General features: G+C 51.5%; 1 protein-coding gene across 7 annotated transcripts in view; it reads left to right on the forward strand.

Annotated features, from left to right (window-relative positions):
• Positions 1-22,471, forward strand: part of CE2H19orf47 (chromosome E2 C19orf47 homolog) — a 22,588-nt gene extending 117 nt beyond the window's left edge. The window contains exons 2-11 of one of the 7 annotated variants that reach the window (XM_042920732.1): positions 1,567-1,673; positions 4,264-4,315; positions 8,374-8,461; positions 8,618-8,732; positions 10,581-10,662; positions 15,122-15,259; positions 17,945-18,097; positions 19,470-19,540; positions 21,185-21,533; positions 22,203-22,471. In XM_042920732.1, the coding sequence (XP_042776666.1) occupies positions 4,297-4,315; positions 8,374-8,461; positions 8,618-8,732; positions 10,581-10,662; positions 15,122-15,259; positions 17,945-18,097; positions 19,470-19,540; positions 21,185-21,533; positions 22,203-22,297 (1,110 nt within the window). In that variant the 5' untranslated portion in view covers positions 1,567-1,673; positions 4,264-4,296 and the 3' untranslated portion in view covers positions 22,298-22,471. Of the gene's footprint in view, positions 1-153; positions 241-1,566; positions 1,674-4,263; positions 4,316-8,373; positions 8,462-8,617; positions 8,733-10,580; positions 10,663-15,121; positions 15,260-17,944; positions 18,098-19,469; positions 19,541-21,184 lie in introns of those variants that run through there. The other 6 variants (XM_042920730.1, XM_042920729.1, XM_042920731.1 and 3 more) reach the window with 6 other exon arrangements.
• The last annotated feature ends 81 nt before the right edge of the window (positions 22,472-22,552 follow it).

Below are 22,552 nucleotides of genomic sequence, written 5' to 3' on the forward strand. Positions count from 1 at the left end.
CTAGAGCGGGGCGGAGCAAAGCGCCTGGGAGACCGTGGGAGGTCACGTGACGGTTGCGGCCACACTCTCGCTGGTGGCGGCCCGGTGGGCTAGAGCGGCCGCGGGCGGGCGGTCCGGCTTCCGGCGATGGGGGCGGTGCTTCCGGGGCGGGCAGCCGGGCCGAGGGAGGAGGGTCTGACAGTTGGCGCCGCCGGGGAGGGAGGGCGGGCGGCGCGAGTGGGCGCGGGCAAGGAGGGTCAGGTGAGGCGCGGGCCATGGGTGGTGGGACTGGGCCGGATGCGGAAGGGATGGATGGCGTTCTGGTTCTGGAGTCATTCTCGGCGTCGCTGTGCGGCCCGGACAAACGACTTCTTTCTCTGAACCTCAGTTTCCTCCTCTGTAGAATGGGGGCCAGAATCTGGCATAGCATCCTCCCTCTGGGTTGGAGTGAGAGCTCAGCTCGTGCATGTTGGAGACCCTAGTTCAGCGCTTAGCACACTGCACACTTCGTACTATACTTTTGTTAGTAATGTACTGATGAAAATGTTTGCGCTTGGCATGGAAGATCTGGGTGTAGGGGCATGAAATTGGAGGCCGGCAGATTTCGGGTCAAGTCCCAGCTCAGCTTTGTGGCAGTGAGCCTGTGCCTTAACCTCTCTGAACCTCATTTTCCTTATTTGCAGAATGAGGGCTAATAGTACCAATATCATAGAGTCGTTGTGAGGATGCTAATGAAATGTGCATGTGAATCCCTTAACACAGGGCTTCGTACAGTATTGAGTAAGAGCTCCATGTATTGGGACTATGATAATAATGATTCTGAGAGTTACCGGTGTAGCTGGGAGGAAGCCCAGAGACAGCAATAGGAAAAACTGGAATCTGGAATTGGGCAAATCGACGTCCTGCCACTTCCTATTTGACCAGTTTTGCCGGATCTCCTAGATTTAAGTTTTTCTTTTTTTTTAAAACCACTAATGCATTTTCCTCCAGTCAGTTCACTTGAGATGGACATTTTGCATTGCTGTACTAATGGAAAACCAGCATTGCTGGCTGTGAAAAGAAGGAAAACTTAACCTAAAATGCAACGGAAGTAGAATAGTCTATTAAATTGTAGACAGAAGCTGAAAGAGATTGAAATAACCTGTGCTTTGCGATTCCACAATGCCACGGACCCTATCAAGTTATACTCTGTTCTTCACTTGCATTTGGCACGGGACTGACAAAAGTCAGTGACTGTCCTACCCTTTCTCTAGCTCACCGAAGGTGCATTTATTTAATGCGTATGTACATAGCACTTATCTCCTGCCAAGCATTGTTGTAAGCGCTTGGTGTTTATGAACTTGCTTCATCCTTCTAACCACTGTAAGAATAGATACTCCTATCCTTCTTGTTTTAGAGTTGAGGGGAAGTGAGATCCAGAAAGGTTCAGCCACTTGCCCCAGGGTCAGGGTTCAGAAGTGGTAAAAGGATTTATGTCCAAGCCTTTTAAAAAAGGGCTTAGCAAGGGAGTCTGATACATGGTAATTTCTTGAGTTTGGGGAATTGTCATTTTCTATTATTATTAACATTCCAATTTTCACTGTTCAGAAAGTCAGCGCTGGAGATGGGCTTTTAATGAAGGAGAGAGGCAGTTGAGTCCAGCAGGGTGACCTCTGCAGCTGTAGGGAGAGGATACCAGTACTCAAAGGCTTCTGGTAAGCATTAACTGGAACCTTGCCAAGACTGAGCACAGTGCCTGGCTTGTAGTAATCGCTCAACCAGTGTTAAATCATAGTCATTGGACTGACTTGGGTTCAAGTCCTGGCTTATAGTTAACTTGCTGTGTGATCCCGGACCTGCCACTCTCGTTTGTAACGTAGGGATCATTTTAGGGGCGCCTGGGTGGCTCAGTGGGGTAAGCGTCTGATTCCAGATTTCAGCTCAGGTCATGATCTCATGGTTCATGGGTTCGAGCCCCGCATCGGGCTCTGCGCTGATGGTATGGAGCCTGCTTGGGATTCTCTCTCCCCCTCTCTGCCCCTCCATTGCTTGCGCGCGCTCTCTCTCTCTCTCTCAAAAATAAAAAAACGTTCAAACAAACAAACATGGGGATCATTTTAACTTTGTTCCCCAGGTGGTTGTGGGGAGACACTGAACTGTGTATATTCAGTGCCTGCCGAGGAAACATTCAACAAGAGCTACTGAATGGGCCCTGGAATCCGGGAGAACTTGTTTTCAAATCCCAGTAAAGTCACTTGCTAGATGTGGCATTTGGTAAATGACTATACCTCGACGAGTCGGTTTTTTTTCATCGATTAAGATGGGGCTAATAATAGTGCTCAGTCATGAGGAGGTTGTGAGGTGTCGACACGATGCCTGGCTCCGGTCCTGGTGCATAGTCAGTGCTCAGTACGTGAGATTTGTTTTCCTGTCTGACATATCGAACCCTCGCCATGCCCTGCTCTTTGAGAGATGCTGGTTGTGCGGTCTTTGGCCAGTGGCAAAATCCAGAGGGGAAAGTAGATCTTAGGAGTCAAGTACGGGGCAGAGTGATGTCTGTGGTCACGTTCATCAATAAGACCTGCAACCAAAGCCAGAGGTGGTCAGGATGAACCCTCGCTGGAGGTAGAGGAGAGAGTCTCACATCTGGTGACTTCAGGAGAGCTTCACAAAGCGGGTGGCCAGGCCAGCAGAGTGAAGGAGAGCTTGCCAGGAGGACAGGATAAGAAAGCATTCTGGGCCCAGGTGACCTGCTGTGGGAAAACCAGGGGGGCAGGCAAAGCCCTTGGGTGTTAGAGGACAGGCTAAGGCGGGATCCCTGGGAGATAAGAACAGCCACTGCTTCTAGACGAGTTGGAATGCGCAGGCACTGCCTCAGGTGCCCCGTGCATAGAAACTCGCCTGGTCTTACAGCAGCCCTTCGAGGGTAGTACCATCTGGACCGTCCCTGTCCCTATTTACAGATGAAGACGCCAGGTTGACTAGTGAAGTAACCTGCTAAGACCACACAGCTAGCATGTGGTCGAGCCAGATTTGAACCCTGCAGTCTGGTTCCAGGGCCCTTACTCTTCTACTGTCTCTCCTGTACCGTCAAAATGGGGACAGGGAGGGGCAGATTGTGGAGGACGCTGAGAAGGGGTGAGGGAGAAGGATCAGAATCGGGGGCTGAGGTGGGTAGAAGAGGGCAGAGGGGCTGGAGGAGAGGGCAGGGCTGGAGGAGAGGGCAGGGCTGGAGAAGGACAGGAGGGCTGAGTGGGAGGTTTGGGCCCGGGCAGCGTGGGACGAGTGGTCCTGGAGACCGATAATGTGGACCCATCAGGCAAGGAAGTTTTTCCCTTTAGTTTCCTTTCAGCCCTGCTCTTAATGTTCCGGGGAAAGTCTCCTCCGTTGGTGCTGGTATGTCTTTAACAGCTTCCAGGGACCTGCAGTCTTACCTAAGTGGACACTGGTTTCCCATTTCTCCTCCGAGGCCCCTCGTGAGGCGGTGGGCCACCTGTCTGCGCTCAGCTCCCCCTCCTCTCCTCCCCTCCGCTCACTCACTGCAGCGCAGTCTCAACGGCTCCGTGCGTGCAGTCCCCCTCACATGCCAGATGGGCTCCTGCCTCGGGGCACTGGACTTGCTGTCCCTTTTCCCGGAACACTCTTCCTCTACAAAACCACGTGGCTCGCTCCTCCACCTTCTTCGGGTCTCTGAATGTCACTGTAGAACGGTCTCCCCTGTTCACCCTGTTTAGAGTTGCAGCCCCTCCCTTCCTGGTCCTCCAGGTTTTCTCCATGACACCGAAGGCTTTCTGACTCACCGTATCCTTATCTGTTCTGCCTGTTTACTTCTCTGTCTTCCCCTCTCCCCAGTCTCCACCTAGATGCCACACTCTGTGTTTTTGTTCCCCTCCGTATCCTTAGCTCCTAGAATAGTGCCACACGCAGAGTAGGTTGTCAGGAAGCAGTTTGGGAATGGCTGACTAGTGGGCATTTATGGTTAAAGTCTTGAGCGGGGGTGTCTTTTGTTTTCTTTTTCTTTCTTTTCCTTGCTCATTCCAGCCAGAAACTCTTGAGGTGTGTGGGAACAGAGCTGCGGACATTTGCCGTCCCTGGGCCTTGTCCCAGGCAGCAGTGATAGTTGTGGTGGCAGCTCTGTCCCAGGCTGACTTCCTGCCAGCTGTTCCAGGCTATTCCTGGGCTGTGAGCCCCCAGCCCAGGAACGCTTCTCTGGCAGGCAGACCGACAGGCAGCAAGGGAGGGACGTACGTACACTCACAGCCCGTGGCGACTCATGGGCCCTTCTCCCCTCGTTCTGTCTTCCAGGCTCCCGGGAGCAGCACCAGGGCCAGGGAGACAATGGTCTCAGTGACTATGGGTGAGTCTGTGGTCTTCTCTCTGGGCTCCCTCTCCCCACTGTCCTTTTTGAGGTATGACCTTGGTGAGGGGAGACGAGGTGGGGGAGGGAGGGCCAGGTCACTGGCAGGAACAGCTGTACCCTGAGGAACGTGGAGGCGGGGCCAGGGCCTCTCCACTCTGTGTGTTGGCCTCCGGACAGCATGGTCTAGCCTTAAAGAACTTGTGTCATGAAGTCCAGCAGCGCCTGGGTTTTCTCACCTATAAAATGGAGATACTAACAGTTCCTTACGTCCTAGGATGTTGTAAGGAGTAGAGAGCTTGTTGCACATCAGATCTTGGGCATGGTTCTTGACAAATGTTAGCCATTATTATTCTCATGAGCTGTGTCTCTGTATTCTCTAAGCCCGTATTTTGGGATTGCCCAAGCACTGAGGTCAGCTGGCAGCTTTGCAATTTTTTGAGATTTGTACATCTAGAAAAGTACATAAAACGTCGGAAGAGCAATTAAGAAGCGAACATCGGAATACATCCTTCACGATTCCATTTACGTAAAGCACAGAAACAGCCCAAACCAATCTGTACCGTTAGAAGGTGGTGGTTGCCCTCGAGACGCCACTACATAGGGAGTTGGTGGGGGGTGGGGGGGGGTGGGAGTGGCTTCTGGGATGTTGGAAATGTTTTATTTCTGGATCTGGGTGCTGGTGTGTGTTGGTTTGTGAAAATTATCAACCTATGTGTACTCTTGTATGTGGGTATGTTCTAGTTCAATACAAAGGTTTTAAAAAGGAACCATCCGGGCCAAGAAATACAATGTTGCCAGCCTCCCCAGAGCCCACCCCAGTCACAACCCCCTCACTCCTCCAGATGGAATCAACCATTATCTCATCTTTGTGATCATTTCTCCTTGCCTTTTATAGTCGTACCACCAATGAGAATATTCCTATTCTTTAGACTTTGGTTTTGAACTTGGGGGAACGAAATCGTGCCTTGTGTTCTCTCGTGTGTGGCTTCTTCTGTACCACACAACATCTGAGCATCCCCTCTGTTGCCACCACACAACATCTGAGCATCCCCTCTGTTGCAGTGTGTAGCTGTGGTTCTCTCCTCTGCGCTGCTGTGTGGTATTTACTGTGTGAGTGGCCGCCCTTTGTTTACCTGCCTCTGTCCGTGGCCACTGCATTGTTTCTGGGTTGGGGCTGTTACAGACAGACTGCTCTGAATATTCTAGTGAATGTCTCCTGGTGTGTATAGCAAGTCATACCTCACTGAGTCCATGACCCACGCTGTTGCCCATCTTTAATATTTCGGAAATGGGGGTGCTTATGACCATTTTTTTGGCAGTATATTTTCCTCTTCAGTAGGACATAAAATGATGGTGGGGGCCTGATGTGGGGATGGTGGCAGTTCCTTGACTTTCTGCTTCAGGCAGCTAGCTACCCCCAAATGATGTGGCACCTTTTTCCTCCTTAATAAGATTTTTTAAAAATTAGTTTTAGAGAGTGGGGCTCCTGGGTGCTGAGTTGGTTAGGGGTCCAACTTTGGCTCAGGTCGTGATCTCATGGTTCATGAGTTCGAGCCCTGCCTTGGGCTCTGCGTTGAGAGCTGGGAGCCTGGAGCCTGCTTCAGATTCTGTGTCTCCCTAGTTCACTGCCCCTTCCCCACTAACACTCTGTCTCTCTGTCTGTCTCTCAAAAATGAATAAACATTAAAAAAATAAAAAAAATAATTTTAGAGAGAGTGTAAGCAGGGGAGAGGGACAGAGAGAGAGAGAGAGAGAGAGAGAGAGAGAAAGAGAAAATCTTAAGCAGGCTCCACACTCAGCGTGGAGCCTGATGCGAAGCTTGATCCCACAACACTGGGATCATGACCTGAGCCGAATTCAAGAGTCAGACGCTTAACTGACTGAGCCACCCAGGCTCTCCCCCTAACCTTAATAATAGTTTAATTAAGATACAATTCACATTTTATACAGTTCACCTATTTAAAGTATACACTTCAATGGTTTTGTGTTTTTAAGTAAGCTCCACACCTATTATGGAGTCTAACATGGGGCTTGAACTCCCAACACTGAGATCAAGAGTCGGATATTTAACCGACTGAACCAGTCAGGCACCCCCACTCAGTGGTTTTTATCCACAGAGCTATACAACCATCATCACAATCAATTTCAAAACCTTTTCCTCGCTCCTCCCAAACGCCCATACCCATTAACTGATAGTCAAGTTACCCTCTTCCTCATCGGCCTCTCAAAACTACTAATCTACTTTTTTTTTTTTTTTTACGTTTATTTATTTTTGAGACAGAGAGACAGAGCATGAACAGGGGAGGGGCAGAGAGAGAGGGAGACACAGAATCTGAAACGGGCTCCAGGCTCTGAGCTGTCAGCACAGAGCCTGATGCGGGGCTCGAACTCACGGACCGTGAGATCATGACCTGAGCCAAAGTCGGACGCTTAACCGACTGAGCCACCCAGGCGCCCCTACTAATCTACTTTCTGTCTCTGTAGTTCTCTGTAGATGTTTACCTGTTCCAGCCATTTCATATAAATGGAATCATTTTGTGGTGCCTTTTGATATTTAGACAAAGTTGTCTGCTTTTGGCTAACAGAACCCAGGGCCCCATGCCTGGGCAGGTGGATGGTGCCTGTGCAAGGCAGTAAAAGCCCCCCTTCTCTGGGCTGGTGGGGGAATCCTGAGGGCATGAGTTCCTCACCTGCCTCAGTCCTGGGGAGATGGGCTTGTGGCCAGGTGGGCAGGGGCCTCCCTGGGAGAAGAGTGGTCCCTGGGCTTGGCCTGAGTTCTGGATGGCCACCAAGACCAGAATCTCTTTCCCCACTCCGAGGCTCAGTTGTCTGATAAGCAAAATGGGCCTAGCAGTAGCAGACTTCTTCTCATCTAACATAGCATGGATTGTTGGGTGCCATGCTATATACCTTGAGAAAAAGTTTCACCAGTTAAAACCATGGCACACCATTGATTCTGAGGTGGATCTTAGTTTCAGAGGTGTTAAAATGTGAAAAAAAAATCTTTTGGAATTAGTGATCTTATCTAACACACATTGGCCACACCTAGTTTGAACGTCACACCCAAGAGTCCAACGAAGAAGTTTCCAGACAATAAACTTTCATGGGTGGGTGCCTCCTTGGTCTTGACCTTGGCCTGGGTAATGGTGGTAGAATAGAATAATAATAATGATGCTACTAATAATAATAATGGCAGCTGCTATGAGTTGATGTTGTCCCCTGGCCAGGTGTCATTCAAGGCCCTTTATGTGGACTTTCTCATTGAGTCTGCACAGTGATCTGAGGATGTTAGTGTTATCACTAGAATTCGAACTCGATGAAGGAAGGGATGTTGTCTTGTGCCTTGCGGTATCCCCGGTGGCTCGAATGGGACCTGGCCCGTGCCAGTCCTCAATAAATACTTACTGAGTGTATTATCGTAAATTCACAGATGAGGGAACTGACACACCAGACGTTAACCTCCCATTGTCTCTTGGCCCGGAAGTGGCAGAGCCAGAATTTCAACCCAAGCTCCAAAGCCTATACTTGCTGCTCCTACAGTGAGGAGAGGGCTTTATTGACGCTCACAGGCCAGCTCTGTGTCCCTTCTTCCCATTTACCTGTGGATCCCGTCACTCTCTGGAGCTGGGCCTGTCAATGGGGACCAGGGCGGAGAACGCAGAGTCCCAGCTCCCTGAAACCTGGCACTGGCCAAGCATGGGGACGACCGCTGCGGGTCACATCCCAGGGCAGGGCAGAGCTTATAAGAAGGGCGGTACAGCAGCACATGGGTTGGGGACTCTGCTTCCTGTTAGCGATGTGGCCTGAGGCCAGCTGCCCAACCTCTCCCTGCCTCAGTGTCCTCATTGGCCAAGTGTGGGAGTCCTAATGCTGCTGAGCTCACAGGGCTGTCACGGGCCTAGTTCCACTGTCTGCGTGAAGCGCTCAGCCAGGGTTTGGCATGCAGTGAGCATTTAATTTGTGGGAGCTGCTGCTGTTGTGGCTGCTGTTGTGGCTTTTCGGCTGCTCTTCTCTAGAGAGAACAATGGGAATAATGAACCCTGTCCACCCCTCAGCCACTTCCGAGTGGATCCAGTTCTTTAAGGAAGCCGGCATTCCTCCCGGGCCTGCTGTCAATTACGCCGTGATGTTTGTGGATAATAGGTAAGGGGGCCCGAGGGGACAGAGCTGAACCTGGAGAGAGGCGGAGAGAGGCGGGGAGAAGTGGGGGGAGCCTGGGGGGGGGCGGGGGGAGATGGGAGCTGGCCGGCCCTTCCGTCCTGGCGCACTGGCGGCCTCACCACTCACCCTCCCCTGTAGGATCCAGAAGAGCATGCTGCTGGATCTCAACAAAGAGATCATGAATGAGCTGGGCGTGACTGTGGTGGGCGACATCATCGCCATCCTCAAGCATGCCAAGGTGGTGCACCGCCAGGTGGGTGTCCCACCCCACCCCTCGGTCCCCGGGTTTAGGGCGCGGTGGAGCAGCGGTAGCAGAGCCAGCAGGAGGCTTGGAGGCAAAGACAGGCAGACCTGAGCTCCAAGGCTGGCTGCACCATTTGTTGTGTGACACTGGGCGTGTTGCCTAACCTCTCTGAGCCTTTCTTTCTCCATTCGTAACATTAAAAAAAAAAATGTTTATTTTTGAGAGAGAGAGCACACACAGGGTGAAGGGCAGTGAGAAAGAGGGACAGAGGATTCGAAGCGGGCTCTGTGCTGACAGTGGAGAGCCCAATGTGGGGCTTGAACTTACGAACTGCGAGATCATGACCTGAGCCTAAGTCAGATGCTTAACCGACTGAGCCACCCAGGCGTCCCTCTCTCTCCATTTGTAGAATGCAGATAGGCAGACCTATCTCGCAAAGTTGTTGTATTACGTTAAATAAAGCCCCAGTACAGTGTAAACAGTAGGGCCTCAGTAAAGGCTCTCTATTACCATTACTAGTTCTCATCTTCCCCGTGATAATAACATCATTAGCAGGATTCTTGTCTGTCCCCAGGACAGGAGCTCCCCGCTTAGGACCCAGGTGCTGACTTGGCCAACAACATGGCTGTTCCATTCTCGGCCCCTCCACTTACGGTGACCCTAGACTAGTGATCTTCACTTCCCTGAATCTTCTGAAACAGGCTTCTCCCACACCACTCCTGCTGCGGCCACCTACCAGATAGTATGTGGTACCGAGCTCCACACTGGGAATGAAGAGCTTGTTGAGCTTTGATAGCTGACATTTACCGAGCGCTTACCATAGCCTGCCAGGTGCTGTCTCCATCCTTCATCCATTTTAACTCATTTCCTGCTCACTCCACTTGACGGAGAAGGAAACTGGCTCTAGAGCGGTGCTCTCAGACTCCCCACTTTACCAAATGGTAGCTGCTTCCCCCACCCAGGGACGGGCCTTCACCTGTCCAGCCAGCCAGGCCCCCGCAGTGATGGCTTTCTCACGTCAGGGACCTGAGTTATCACAGAGAAGGTCACTGAGCAACACTTTTTTTTTTTCCTTGAAACTTTTAAATTTGGGAATGATTTTAGATTGACAGAAAAGTTCCGACAGCAGTACAGAAAGTTTCTGTGTCTCCTTCACCCAGCTTCCCTTAATGTTAACATTCGTAGTAGCCACGGTCCATTTGTCAAAACTAAGAAATAAACATCAGGACACTACTATTAACTAAAATACAGACTACTTGGATCTTACCAGTTCTTGTATTAAAGTCCTCTCTCTGTTTCATATACCACATTGAATTTATTTATGTCTCTTTCTGTCTCTTAAGTCCCCGTTGATTTATACCAGTTTCATAGTCTTCCCAGATAATGTTCGATGACCTTGACAGTTTTGAAGAGTACTGGTCAGTTGTTTTGTAGAACGTCTCTCCGTTTGGGTTTGTCTGATGCTTTCTCATGGTTAGGAGTGAAATGTTTTGAACTCTCTTCTGTAGCAGCTCAGACTCTGATCCCCCTATGTTGCTCAGATTTCTCAGATTATCCTTATCCGCGTGGTATCCCAGGCACCTTTTTTTTTTTAAATGTTTATTTACTTTTGAGAGACAGAGACAGAGCACAAATGGGGTGGGGCAGAGAGAGAGAGAGAGAGAGGGAGAGAGGGAGAGAGGGAGAGAGGGAGACAACAGAATCCGAAGCAGGCTCCGGACTCCGGGCTGTCAGCACAGAGCCCGACGTGGGGCTCGAACTCACGAACCGTGAGATCATGACCTGAGCCGAAGTCTGAGGCATAACCGACTGTGCCACCCTGGTGTCCCATTATTTTATTTATTTATATTTTTACAGGACATGTGCAAAGCTGCCACTGAGTCCGTGCCCTGCAGCCCCAGCCCCCTCCCAGGCGAGATTCGCCGAGGCACCTCTAGTGGTGAGTTCCACCTACCCAGGGTTCCTTTCCTTCAGTCATGCGCTTCAGCTGTAGAGGGGATACACCTGAAATCTGCAGAGGTGAAACAAAGCCATCTGAGGTTCTCTTAGGAAAAAAATAGTCTGGGTAGTGAGGTGGCAATATGTCCCGTCGATTTTCATTGGTGGTAGTTCTGCTCCATAACGTCACTGTGACCACTGAATTAGTGAATATTGAGTCACTGCTCCTAGAGGAAGTACAAAGTTAGGTTCCTGTAAGCCTCTAGTCACAACATTTTTGTCAGTTGATTAACAGATCTTATTATTATTTTCTTTTAATGTTTATTTATTTTTGAGAGAGACAGAATGCAAGTGGGTTAGGGGCAGAGAGAGAGGGAGACACAGAAGCAGAAGCAGGCTCTAGGCTCTGAGCTGTCAGCACAGAGCGCGACGCGGGGCTCAAACTCATGAGCCGTGAGATCATGACCTGAGCCGAAGTCGGACGCTCAACCGACTGAGCCACCCAGGAGCCCCGCCACAGATCTTATTTTATGTGTATTTCTGTTTAGAGACCTTTTACTTGTAATACATTGTTGATACATTAACATCAAGCTCACAGCCAACAGCACTGTGACTCCTGCCTGGACGAAGCTAATCTAACATGTATTTTCTCCATAAGGCACATCACCTGGGAATATGAGAAAGCACGTTGTCACTATGCTTGGGCGCCATTTTAAACAGCAAAATCACTATCCAAAAGCACAAAAATGTAAAAAGGGGATACAAAATAGACCGTGAGAAGGATACTTGTTTACCGTGAGAGCTGAAGGCAGAGAGTCCCCTTGTTTGACTTCAGTTGGGAGTGTGTGTTGGGTGACTCGAGTGTTTCACTGTTCAGCGCATGGCTGTGAATGGCAGCAAAAGCACCACAAATACTGGTTTTGGGGTTAGAAATCAATTATAGTGAATAGGCGAATTTGCAAATATGGATCCGTGGATGGTGAGAATGGTATTTATACATTTGGTTTTTTAGCAGTGTGGTACCTTTTTTAAGAAAAATAAACTTTAGAAATTTAATATGCATATTAGCTTAACAAGCCCCAAACTGGTTTAAAATACAAGCTTTTATCTCGTGATTTTTTTTTTAATGTTTTATTTATTTTTGAGAGAGAGAGAGACAGAGCACGAGTGGGGGAGGAGCAGAGAGAGAGGGAGACACAGAATCCGAAACAGGCTCCAGGCTCCGAGCTGTCGGCACGGAGCCCGACGCGGGGCTTGAACTCACAAACTGTGAGATCATGACCTGAGCCAAAGCTGGACACTCAACCGACTGAGCCGCCCAGGTGCCCCATATCTCTCGTGATTTTATGACATGGCTGGTCACTTCTGCTCTGGGTCAGCTCAGCTGATCTCAGTGGTCACCTGGCAGTTTGGTTGAGGCTGGGTGATCTAGGATGGCCTCACTCACACGTCTGGTGGTTGGCTTGATGTCATCTGGGCCAACAGAGATGACTTGGCCACGTCTCTCATTTTGCAGCAGGCTAGCCCGGGCTTGTCCACGCAGTGCTGATTGCAGGGCTCCCCAGAACAGCATAAGAGGGCAGACCCCAGTGTGCAAGGCACCTCTTAAGCTTCTGCCTGTATAACACTTGCTCTTGCCTCATTGGCCAAAGCCAGTCACGTGGCTAAGCCCAGAATCAGTGTGGGCAGTGCCTACCCAAAGGGATGGACAGAGGGAGGCTGAAAAAATTGGTGTTCTTTCCTGCAGCAGTCTTCCTCAACTTACACACAGGAAAGGGTTCCAATCATAAAGGTACAGCCGAATCACTTTTCACAAGTGCAACACTCGTGTAGCCAGCAGCATCCAAATCCAGAAACTGAAACATGACCAGCATCACTACCCGCCCCTCCTCTCCAGGGTACCCATTACCTTGATGTCTTTTTTTTTTTTAAGTTTATTTATTTATTTTGAGAGAGACAGACAGTGTGAGTGGGGGAGGGGCGGAGAGAGAGAATCCCAAGCAGGCTACGCACTACAAGCGCAGAGTCTGACATGGGGCCTGAACCCACGAAACTGTGAGATTGTGAGCTGAGCCAAAACAAGAGCCGGACGCTTAACCCACTGAGCCACCCAGGTGCCCCTTATTGACCCTGATTTCTAACAGCATTGATGATCTAGTTTTTTAGTCTTTTTGCTCGTCTTTCAAATGCACATAAATAAAATCAGATAGTATGTTATTTTTATACCTTTTTGAATGTCTTAGTGTCAAACAAGTTAAAAAAAATTAAAACTAACAAAAATGCTCGTGGAGAAAATAGGCAGTTAGGAATAGAGGAAGCAGGCAAAGAAGGAAAGGGGTGGGGAAGAATGTTCCAGAGAAGCATTCCTGGTACACTCACTTGTATACACTTTATGATATACACCTTTGAATACGCATGTCTGTATCTATGTGTCTGACACCTGACTACAGTTCAAATTCGTTAGGGCGAAGATAGTTGTTTTTCTTGCACCCAAATGGCGCTTACCTGTCGTGACAAAACATCATATGCCTTATCCCTTTTAAGCAAGACATCTCCCTCTGGGTACACTGCAAGAGGCAGGGCCTCTCAGCTGCTTACCTTTCATAGCAGAACGTCCCGATCATCCCAGGACAGATTCTGTGCAGCCACGTGGTTTACAGCTGGTCAGAAAGCTACCCCTATCCGGCTTCAGAGCTGTCTGAAGAAATGTCCTGGGGAAATTGTGGAGGGGTGTATACCGATCGTTACCAGGGCAGTGAGCAGGGCTGAAAACTGACCGTTTCTTTCTGGTGAGGGGCAGGGAAGAGGTCTGATTGGGAAGGGCCAATCCCCAGACTTCCGGGTGACAGTAAAGCTCCAGTTCTTGACCTGGGTGGTGGGTATGTGGGAGTTCACTTTTTGTTAAGTGGTCTCTGTGGGTTTGGTGTATTTTTCTGTATGCTATAGTTATAATTTAAAAAATCAACCAAGTAACATATAATTGTGATAACATATTGAGGGTCATTATGGGGAACTTGAGCAGGTTTTGAGAGAGAGCACAGAGCAGAAAAAGAAAAGACTTTTGGGGAGTAGGTAGGGTGGAATACCCAAATCTGAAAGCCCTTGGTGGAGGGTCTGGGGATTACTGGGACGGTGGTACAAGCAGGGACAGCATGGAGACCCCCTCCCTCCCCTGCAGGGCTTCCCCAAGAGCTTTTGAAACCTGTGCCCTAAACCCAGCTGTTCTGAAGACAAGACCCGTGTCCTTCCCATGCTGGGGTTGACCCTCTAGAGCATGCTGTAGCTCCCACCTTGCACCCTGAAATCCCTCCTTCTGCTCCACAGAAGACAGGGGCGCCAGAGCCTGCCCTCACCCCCATCCTCCATCCCCAGAAGGGGGTTACCGCTTATCTCCCCTCAGCCCAACTGGAGCCGGACCCACCACTGCTTAGGGACCTGGCTGAGTGACCCCCCTCCTGGAGTCACCATTTCCTCGTCTGTAAAATTGGCTTGCAGTAGATCTGTCTGGTAGGGATGTTGGGATTTTCAGTGATAGTGTTCATCTTTGCCAGTAGATGTTCCGTGAGGACCTCTAAAGCACCAGAAACTGTGATAGGCACTAGGGATACAGAAATAAATGGGCATTGTCTTCTCATGGGGCTTGCATGCTCGTGGGAGATTCCACCAGCAAACAAAAACGTGTAATTTGATGTCAAGCAGCAATTAGGGCTACTTAGAAAAAGAGAGCCTTGCGTAGGGTCAGGGTGGTAGAGGTGATGGAGAGGTCCAGGAAGCTTTTTCTTTTTTTTTTTTTTTTTTTTTTTTTTCAACGTTTTTTTTTTATTTATTTTTGGGACAGAGAGAGACAGAGCATGAACGGGGGAGGGGCAGAGAGAGAGGGAGACACAGAATCGGAAGCAGGCTCCAGGCTCCGAGCCATCAGCCCAGAGCCTGACGCGGGGCTCGAACTCACGGACCGCGAGATCGTGACCTGGCTGAAGTCGGACGCTTAACCGACTGCGCCACCCAGGCGCCCCAGCAGGAAGCTTTTTCTAAGGAGGTGCTGTCTGAGAGGAGACCTGAGTAAAGAGCCAGAGAAGGCCCATTGGTACTCAGGGAACTGCATGCCAGGCAGAGGGAACAGCATGTGCTTTGAGAAGGTGCACACTTCTGGGGGAAGAAGATCCCCAGACCAGCTGGGCTGAAGTGGAGCTGGGAGAGGAGCTCAGAACAGGGCTGGGTAACTGTTGGGTGAAGAGTGACAGGAACCAGTCTGGTCTAGGCCCTCAGGAAGGACCCCTCAGGCAGTGAGGAGCGGGCTAGCTCCTGTTTAGACTGGCTGATGCCCAAGCATCCCCATCATGGCAGTGCAGCTACAGGGGGACCCCAGCTGCCCCTTCCCCATGTAGTCCCAAGGCTTGTCTTCTGTGTCCTGGCCTCCATTCCAGGGACGATGGGACTCTCGCCTTTCCTCCCCGCAGCTGCCTCTCGAATGATTGCTAACAGTCTGAACCGTGACTCCCCACCCGGCACTCCACCGAGGCGGCCGGACACCAGCACCTCCAAGATCTCAGTCACCGTGTCCAACAAGATGGCAGCGAAGACTGCCAAGGCTGCCGGTGAGGGGGTTTGGGCAGATGGCGGGAGGAGCTGGGGGTGAGTGTGGGTTGGCAGATGGTATTTGGGGATCACGTTCCAGATATCTCATGGTGCTTTGAAGGCCTCAGGGTGTCCAAAGCGTTTGGATTTGGTCAAGCCCCTGTACCTCTGTGTGCCTTGCTTTCCAAGTCTATAGAATGGGGACAGTGGGAAGCTGTGGACGTGGTGTACTTAACGGCACAGGGGCACGGCGGTTCTCACTCAGGGGTCTGTTCAGTCTTTTTAAATTTTTTATTTTATTTTATTACGGAAAGAATGCTTAATATGGTGTCACCCTCTTTTTTTTAAATGTTTATTTGTTTGTTTTGAGAGAGAGAGAGAACAAGTGGGAGGAGGCAGAAAGAGAGGGAGAGAAAGAATCTCCAGCAAGCCCTGTGTTCTCAGCACAGAGCCCGATGCAGGCTCGATCTCACAAATTGTCAGATCCTGACCTGGGCCGAAACTGAGTCAGATGCTTAACCCGCTGAGCCACCCGGGCGCCCCTGACGTCACCCCCTTAATTAAGTCTTAAGTGTACAGTACAGCTCTGTGGACTATAGGTGGCTCAGTCTTTTTTCTTTTTGGTAAATATATTCTTTTTTTTTTTTTTTTTTTAATCATTTATTTATTTTTTAAATTTACATCCAAGTTAGCATCTAGTGCAACAATGATTTCGGGAGTAGATTCCTTGATGCCCCTCCCCCATTTAGCCCACCCCCCCCCCCACAACCCCTCCAGTAACCCTCTGTTTGTTCTCTCTATATAAGTCTCTTATGTTTTGTCCCCCTCCCTGTTTTTGTATTATTTTTGCTTCCCTTCCCTTGTGTTCATCTGTTTTGTATCTTAAATTCCTCATATGAGTGAAGTCATATGATATTTGTTTTCCTCTAATTTCGCTTAGCATAATACCCTCTAGTCCCATCCATGTAGTTGCAAATGGCAAGATTTCATTCTTTTTGATTGCCGAGTAATACTCCATTATATATATATGGTTACCCCATCTTCTTTGTCCATTCATCCATCGACGGACATTTGGGCTCTTTCCATACTTTGGCTATTGTCGATAGTGCTGCTAGAAACATTGGGGTGCGTGTGCCCCTTTGAAACGACATACCTGTATCCCTTGAGTAAACACCTACTAGTGCAGTTGCTGTGTCATAGGGTAGTTCTATTTTTACTTTTTTGAGGAACCTCCACACTGCTTTCCAGAGTGGCTGCACCAGTTTGCATTTCCACCAGCAGTGCAAAAGAGATCCTCTTTCTCTGCATCCTCGCCAACATCTGTTGTTGCCAGAGTGGTTAATGTTAGTGTCTCAGTCCTTTTTAACAGATGTTCACTGAGGCCTGCACTGGTGCCGGGCCCTGTGCTTGATGCAGGGGTCAGAGTTCAAGAAACTACCATTTCCTCTCAGCAGCCAGAAGGATCCTTTCAAACCTTCAACCTGACCCTTTCACACTCAGCTAGAACTCTCCAGGGCTTCCCATTGTCCCAGTAACAAAGTCATCTTCCCACGTGGCCTATAGGCCGTGCATAATGTGAGCCCATCTCCTGTGTCTCTCCCTGGCTCCCTTCCCTAGGTCCCTTCTAGGCTCCTTCCTGTCGTGGTATTTCTGCCCCGATGTTCCCTTCTCCCAGCACATTCTTCCTTTACAGACCTTTTATGCTTGGCCTCTGTTCCTCTTCCAGGTCTCAGCTTGAAATCTGGGAATAGGACCCTGGCCTTTGGGCTTCCAAGCCGTCCTTCTGTCTGCCCCACTGTCCTGCCTTTGTCGGACCCACCCCCACCGCAAAGATCTTGGCACAAGTGGAAACTGAGGCCCAGGGAGGGGGCTTTGTTATTCTGATGCCCAGCCCCTTCATGCTCTGTCCACCTCCGTTGCACATGCTCCCTTTTTGCCGTGTGTGTTTAGAAGTGCCTCATCCCCTTCTTTGGACCCTTTACTTCTTGGGGCGGGGGGAGGGGCAGAGAGAGGGGGGTAGAGGATCCCAAGTAGGCTCCGCGCTGTTAGCACAGAGCCTGACGCAAGTCTCGAACTCACGATCCATGAGATCATGACCTGAGCTGAAGTCCAATGCTTAGCCGACTGAGCCACCCAGGTGCCCTTCTGGCCTTTTGATTGATGTCATGAGTAAGAAAGTTTAAATTGATTTCTAAAGTATTGAAAAAGTGATGAGCCTGGGAGTGACTAGCAAATGTGTCGAGGGGATTTTGTTTTTCTAATTGAGATATAATTTACTTAGGCATGATATACAAATTGCTAGTATACGGCTTGATTCATTTTAAAAAAATTATTACACCTGTGAAACCATTGCTTAGCTGGAGCTCTTGAACTTTTCCATCAGCCAGCAGTTTCCCCTTCTGAGGGGATCCTGACTGGGCTGGGAAGTCAGCCTGCTCGGGGCAGGGACAGAGGCAGAGAGAGCCTGGGAGGCCCGCCACAGCGTGGGGATTCTGAGCACCGTCGGCAACCCCGTCGTGCCCAGACCTCTGAATTTCTTAGTGGTTCAGAGTCAGTGGTAATGGGGTGGTTGGGAAGATAGGGGATTGCAGTCATTTGAACGTATGGAGATAAAGGGCACATTCGTGCCCTTCGTTGGGCATCTAGCCCCCACCCCAGGAGAACATTCCACCCCAGAAGGTGCTCACCACCCCTCTCCTCCCCAGCAGCCCTGGCCCGCCGCGAAGAGGAGAGCCTGGCCGTTCCCACCAAGCGGCGCCGGGTCACTGCCGAGATGGAGGGGAAATACATCATCAACATGCCCAAAGGCACCACCCCCCGGACCCGTAAGATCCTGGAGCAGCAGCAGGCGGCAAAAGGTACTGTGCTGGCGGGGGCACACGCTTTGGTGTGGAGACTGCCTTTCCCTTTTGCTGCTTTGTGCGGGGTTGGTCATGCCCTATGGGCATTGGCCAAGAAGTGGGCTCTAACGAGATCCAGGGGGCCTTGGACCAAGGGGACAGTGAGGGTGGCCATAGAGGAGGAGAGCACATCACCACCTCCACCCTCGCATCCTGCAGTTAGTGTAGCAGGTGCTTCACCTGGCACCTCTTCCCCAAGGGCAGGGGCTTGGATTCCGTGACTGCCTGACTGTAAAGTGGTGTCCGTGTCTGGCTGAGGGCAGGTGCCCAAAATGGTGGGAACCGTCATCATGAGCCAGAGGAGTCTGGTTGAGGTTCAGTCCGTAGCTGGGGTTTGCATCTGGTAGTGCAGAGATGGTCTTCCTCACAGTGTTCCTTTTAGAATGTTGTACGCATTCCCACGGGGAAAGCATTCATATGGTGCAGAAGAGTATCCGATGTCAACTCATTCTTTCCCTCACTCCCGTGTCCCACGCCGTCATTAACCTTTCCAGACCGGCACCTGTGGACTTGCATGCGTGTATCTATATATAAAAACATAGAGAGGTGTTTGTTTCTATTTCAACACAAATAGCAGCAGCCTGTAGGTATTATTGTAGAATTCTTTTATTGAGATCTTTTCACATGAATACTCGTGGATCTGCTTCATTCTTTTTTTATTTTAAATGTTTACTTTTGAGAGTGAGAAAAAAAGAGTGCAAGTGGGGGAGGGGCAGAGAGAGAGGGAGACACAGAATCCCAAGCAGGCTCCAGGCTCTGAGCTGTTAGCACAGGGCCCAGCATGGGGCTTGAACCCACGAACCGTGAGATCATGACCTGAGCCAAAGTTGGACGCTTAACCGACTGAGCCACCCAGGTGCTCCTCTGCTTTGTTCTTTTTAAAGGTCATTTAAATTTAATATTTGCATCGTATTCGTATATCACGATTTAGTAAACATTCTCCCATTGATGGCTATTTAGGGTGTTATTTAGGGAGAGGGCTTATCCGTTCAGCAGACTCTCAGAGGCCCATGACCCAGAACAAGACTGAAGGGAACAAGTAGGGATTTAGAACTCTTCCCGCACACGTTCACGAACTCGTGCAAAGTTTCCAGGAGCCCAAGGGTCAATTTTAGTGGATCTTTCCCACATTTGGCACTAGCCAGAAACACGTGGGTCAGGTCCGTGTCAGCCAGCGCTCAGACACAGAGTCCGTGCCTGCCTGGGCCGGAGCTGCCTGGGCCTGGGCCGCATCTCCCCTCCCTTGTCTGCACGATGCATGATGCTCGGCCGGGCCCAAGCTCCGCGCGTGGCTCAGTGGGTGCTGGCTGAGGGCTCACTTCCCTCCCAGGTCTCCACAGGACGTCCGTGTTCGACCGCCTCGGCGCCGAGACCAAGGCAGACACGACAACAGGGAATAAAGTGAGTTGGAAACGGGGAAGCCAGTTGGGGTTCTCTGATTCTTGTCTTCCTGCGGGTGTTGATCCCACATCCAGCCCCTCGTACTCCCTGGGCCGCCTCCCCTGTCTTAACAGTCTCCGTTGCATTCTTTGCACCTCAACGTCTCTCCTGATTTCCAGTCCTCGGGGTCTGGCCAACTCCTGGATGCTGCCCTTGGGTCCTCCCACCAGATGTCCCAGACTGGCCTTGGCATCTTCCCCCAGAGTAACTCCCCTCCCGGGCCCCGTCTCAGGGACACCCCAGTGCCCCATTCCGGGCAGGCTCTAGTGATGGCTCCATCTGTCTTCCCTTCTCTGCCACTTTTCCCTGTCTGGATAGGGTGGTGGCCTCCTACCTGGTCTGCAGCTCCTGTGAACCCCCTTCTGGCCCTCCCCCCATAGCAGCAGTGTGTGCCACCCACAGGACAGGCCACCCACCCCCCACCAGATGCTTTCACCGTGGTCAGGATGAACGCCACCCTCCTCGCCTTGGCCTGCAGTCCTGCGGGCCCCAGGGACAGTGTGTGTTAGGAGCACGCAGCCTGAGCCCTGCCCGGCACGAATCCAGCTCCGTCACCACCTGGCTGCATGGCTCTGGCCACGTCACTTAAGCTCCTGGTACCTCAGCTTTCTTATCCGTGTAGTGCACACCTCATGGGGTGCTTGTGAGGATTAAGCGACACACACCGGCACAGTGCTGGGGGTGTCTGGTGCGCAGCAGGCACTCTTTAAGTGTCACCTTTGACTAACTGCTCCGGAGCTCCCCAGCTGCGTTTCCTGCCTCTCCGGCCCTCGCTTGCCAGGGCTTACCCAACCGTTTCCTCGCTTCTTAGAGTCTTATCATGAGCAGGATAATAACACTCAGGATTGTGTGGCTTGAAGATGTAGCCGTGTAAAGAGCTTGGCACAGAGCGAGTGCTCCATCAGTATGATTCCTATTCCTGCCTTGGGGACTTAGCCCTTGCTCTTTTCTCTGCTGATTCATCCTTGAGGGCCTGGCTTAAACATCAGTACCTCGGAGAAAGCATCCCTGAAGTCGAGAGGGGTCGAGGCCTCCCTGTCTCCTGTCCACCTGTGCTCCCATCTCTTCCAGAGAACGCAGCACTGTCGTAATTAGGGAATCGTTGGGTGTCATTTACCACGCCAGGTCTGTCTTCCCCACTGGACTGGGAGCCCCCTGAGGGGAGGGCCAAGGCTGTGCTTAGTCACCACGGTTTCCCCAGCACCACCCAGCACGGGGCCAGGGACAGTCGGGACTCAGGAAATGTCTGTTGAGTGAATGAGCAAATTTTTCTTCTCTCATGTTCTCCTGCAGATCTCTGCAAATGGTCTTCTCTCCGTCTTCTCTCCCCCCCACCCTTCTTTATTAGACCCACCTGCCGTTACTTTCAGATCTCATCTCTGAGGTCTCTTGTCCAGGGAGTCTCTCCTGAACTTCAGCCAAGGTCAGGAGTCTTCTCTGGGCCCCACCAGGTCCCTGAATCTCCCCTGTCGTGGCTCTCACCACTGTGTAGCGTGTCACTGTTGGGGATTTCTCCCAATGAGGCCAGGCACAGATGGGGCAGCTCTCCGTGCATGCGTGTTGAGTGACTACATGGCTCACTTGTCCCGTCTCTGACCCCTGCAGCCCACAGGAGTCTTCAGCCGCCTGGGGGCCACCCCAGAGATGGACGAGGATCTGGCTTGGGACAGCGACAATGACAGCAGCAGCTCTGTCCTGCAGTATGCCGGGGTCCTGAAGAAGCTGGGCCGAGGCCCGGCCAAGTCCAGTCCCCAGCCAGCACTGACTGTCAAAGCTAAGGCCACAAGTTCGGCCACAACGGCTGCCACCCCAACACTGCGGCGCCTGGCCCTTTCCTCACGCCCTGGACTCGAGAGGAAACCAGAGTCCCTGTCCAAAGGCAGCATCATCCAGAGACTGGGCAAGGCTGCCCTTGTGCCTGAGGCCCAGGACAGCCAGGTCACGAGCACCAAGAGTAAGTCCTCAGCCGAGGTCAAGGTCACCATTAAGAGGACTCTGGTGGGGCCCCGGGGGAACAGCTCCAGCGAGGGCCTGGGTGCCCAGATGGACCATGCGGGCACAGTGAGCGTGTTCAAAAGACTGGGCCGCAGGACCTTCTAGCCTCTGGGTGGGGCGCAGTCCCCTCTCCAGGCTCCTGGCTCCTGGCTCCGGCAGAGGCTCCAGTGAGGGCGCGCCCAACCCTCTGCCGGCTTCCGGATGACACTGCTTGTCTCCCTCGGCATTGGAGCCGGCCCGAGCTTTCTGGGGACTCACCCCAGTTTTCTGAGTCTGAGATGGTCATTGTGACCTGGCCTTGCCGCTCCGGTCTTTCCTTTCTCTCACGTCCTCTGTTCTCTCCTCTCTGACTGTGGCCTTGGCAGGGCACACTCCTCTACCTCTCCCAGAGCCAAGTGCCCTTTTCCCTCCCCCATTCCCCTTCCTGCCTCTCAGCAGCATCTGCTGCCTCAGCCCCAGCTCCTCAGCCTTCCAGTCCCCCAGAGCAGGTGTCACCTGCAGGGGCCGACTTCCCGACTTCCCGACTTCCCCTCGCCCCTCTGCCCCGTCCCCCTGCTACTTTAACTTCTCGGTCTCTCCCTCTCTTCATGCTGTTCATTTCTCTTCTGTTTTCTGTCCCTGTGGCAAGGCCCGACTGTGCGCTGCGTCCTGCCTGACCCTCCTGCGCCTCCGGCCTCCCAGCGGCCCCGTCGACGGTGGCGTCGAGCCTGTAGAGACTGTTAGCCGCCCTCGCTCCCAGACCCTGGGCTGCAGCAGGGCCCCTCTGTTTTCCGGCCCTGGGCGTCTTTTTCTCTGAAAGCCTGTGGCGGGTGGCGAGCAAGGGTCACCGGGAAGGGAGGCCAGTGCCGAGAGAGAAGAAAACAGCTGTTTTAATATATTTTTGTGGCTTTCAAAGTGTTTCCCTCCCCTCCTTCAGGGTGAGTCACAGGGTTGTTTTTCACACAAAGCACAATGTGGGTGGGGGTGCCAGTGAGGGGT

The sequence above is a fragment of the Panthera leo genome, chromosome E2 (genome assembly GCF_018350215.1).
Source record: "Panthera leo isolate Ple1 chromosome E2, P.leo_Ple1_pat1.1, whole genome shotgun sequence".
NCBI classification, from domain to species: Eukaryota; Metazoa; Chordata; class Mammalia; order Carnivora; family Felidae; genus Panthera; species Panthera leo.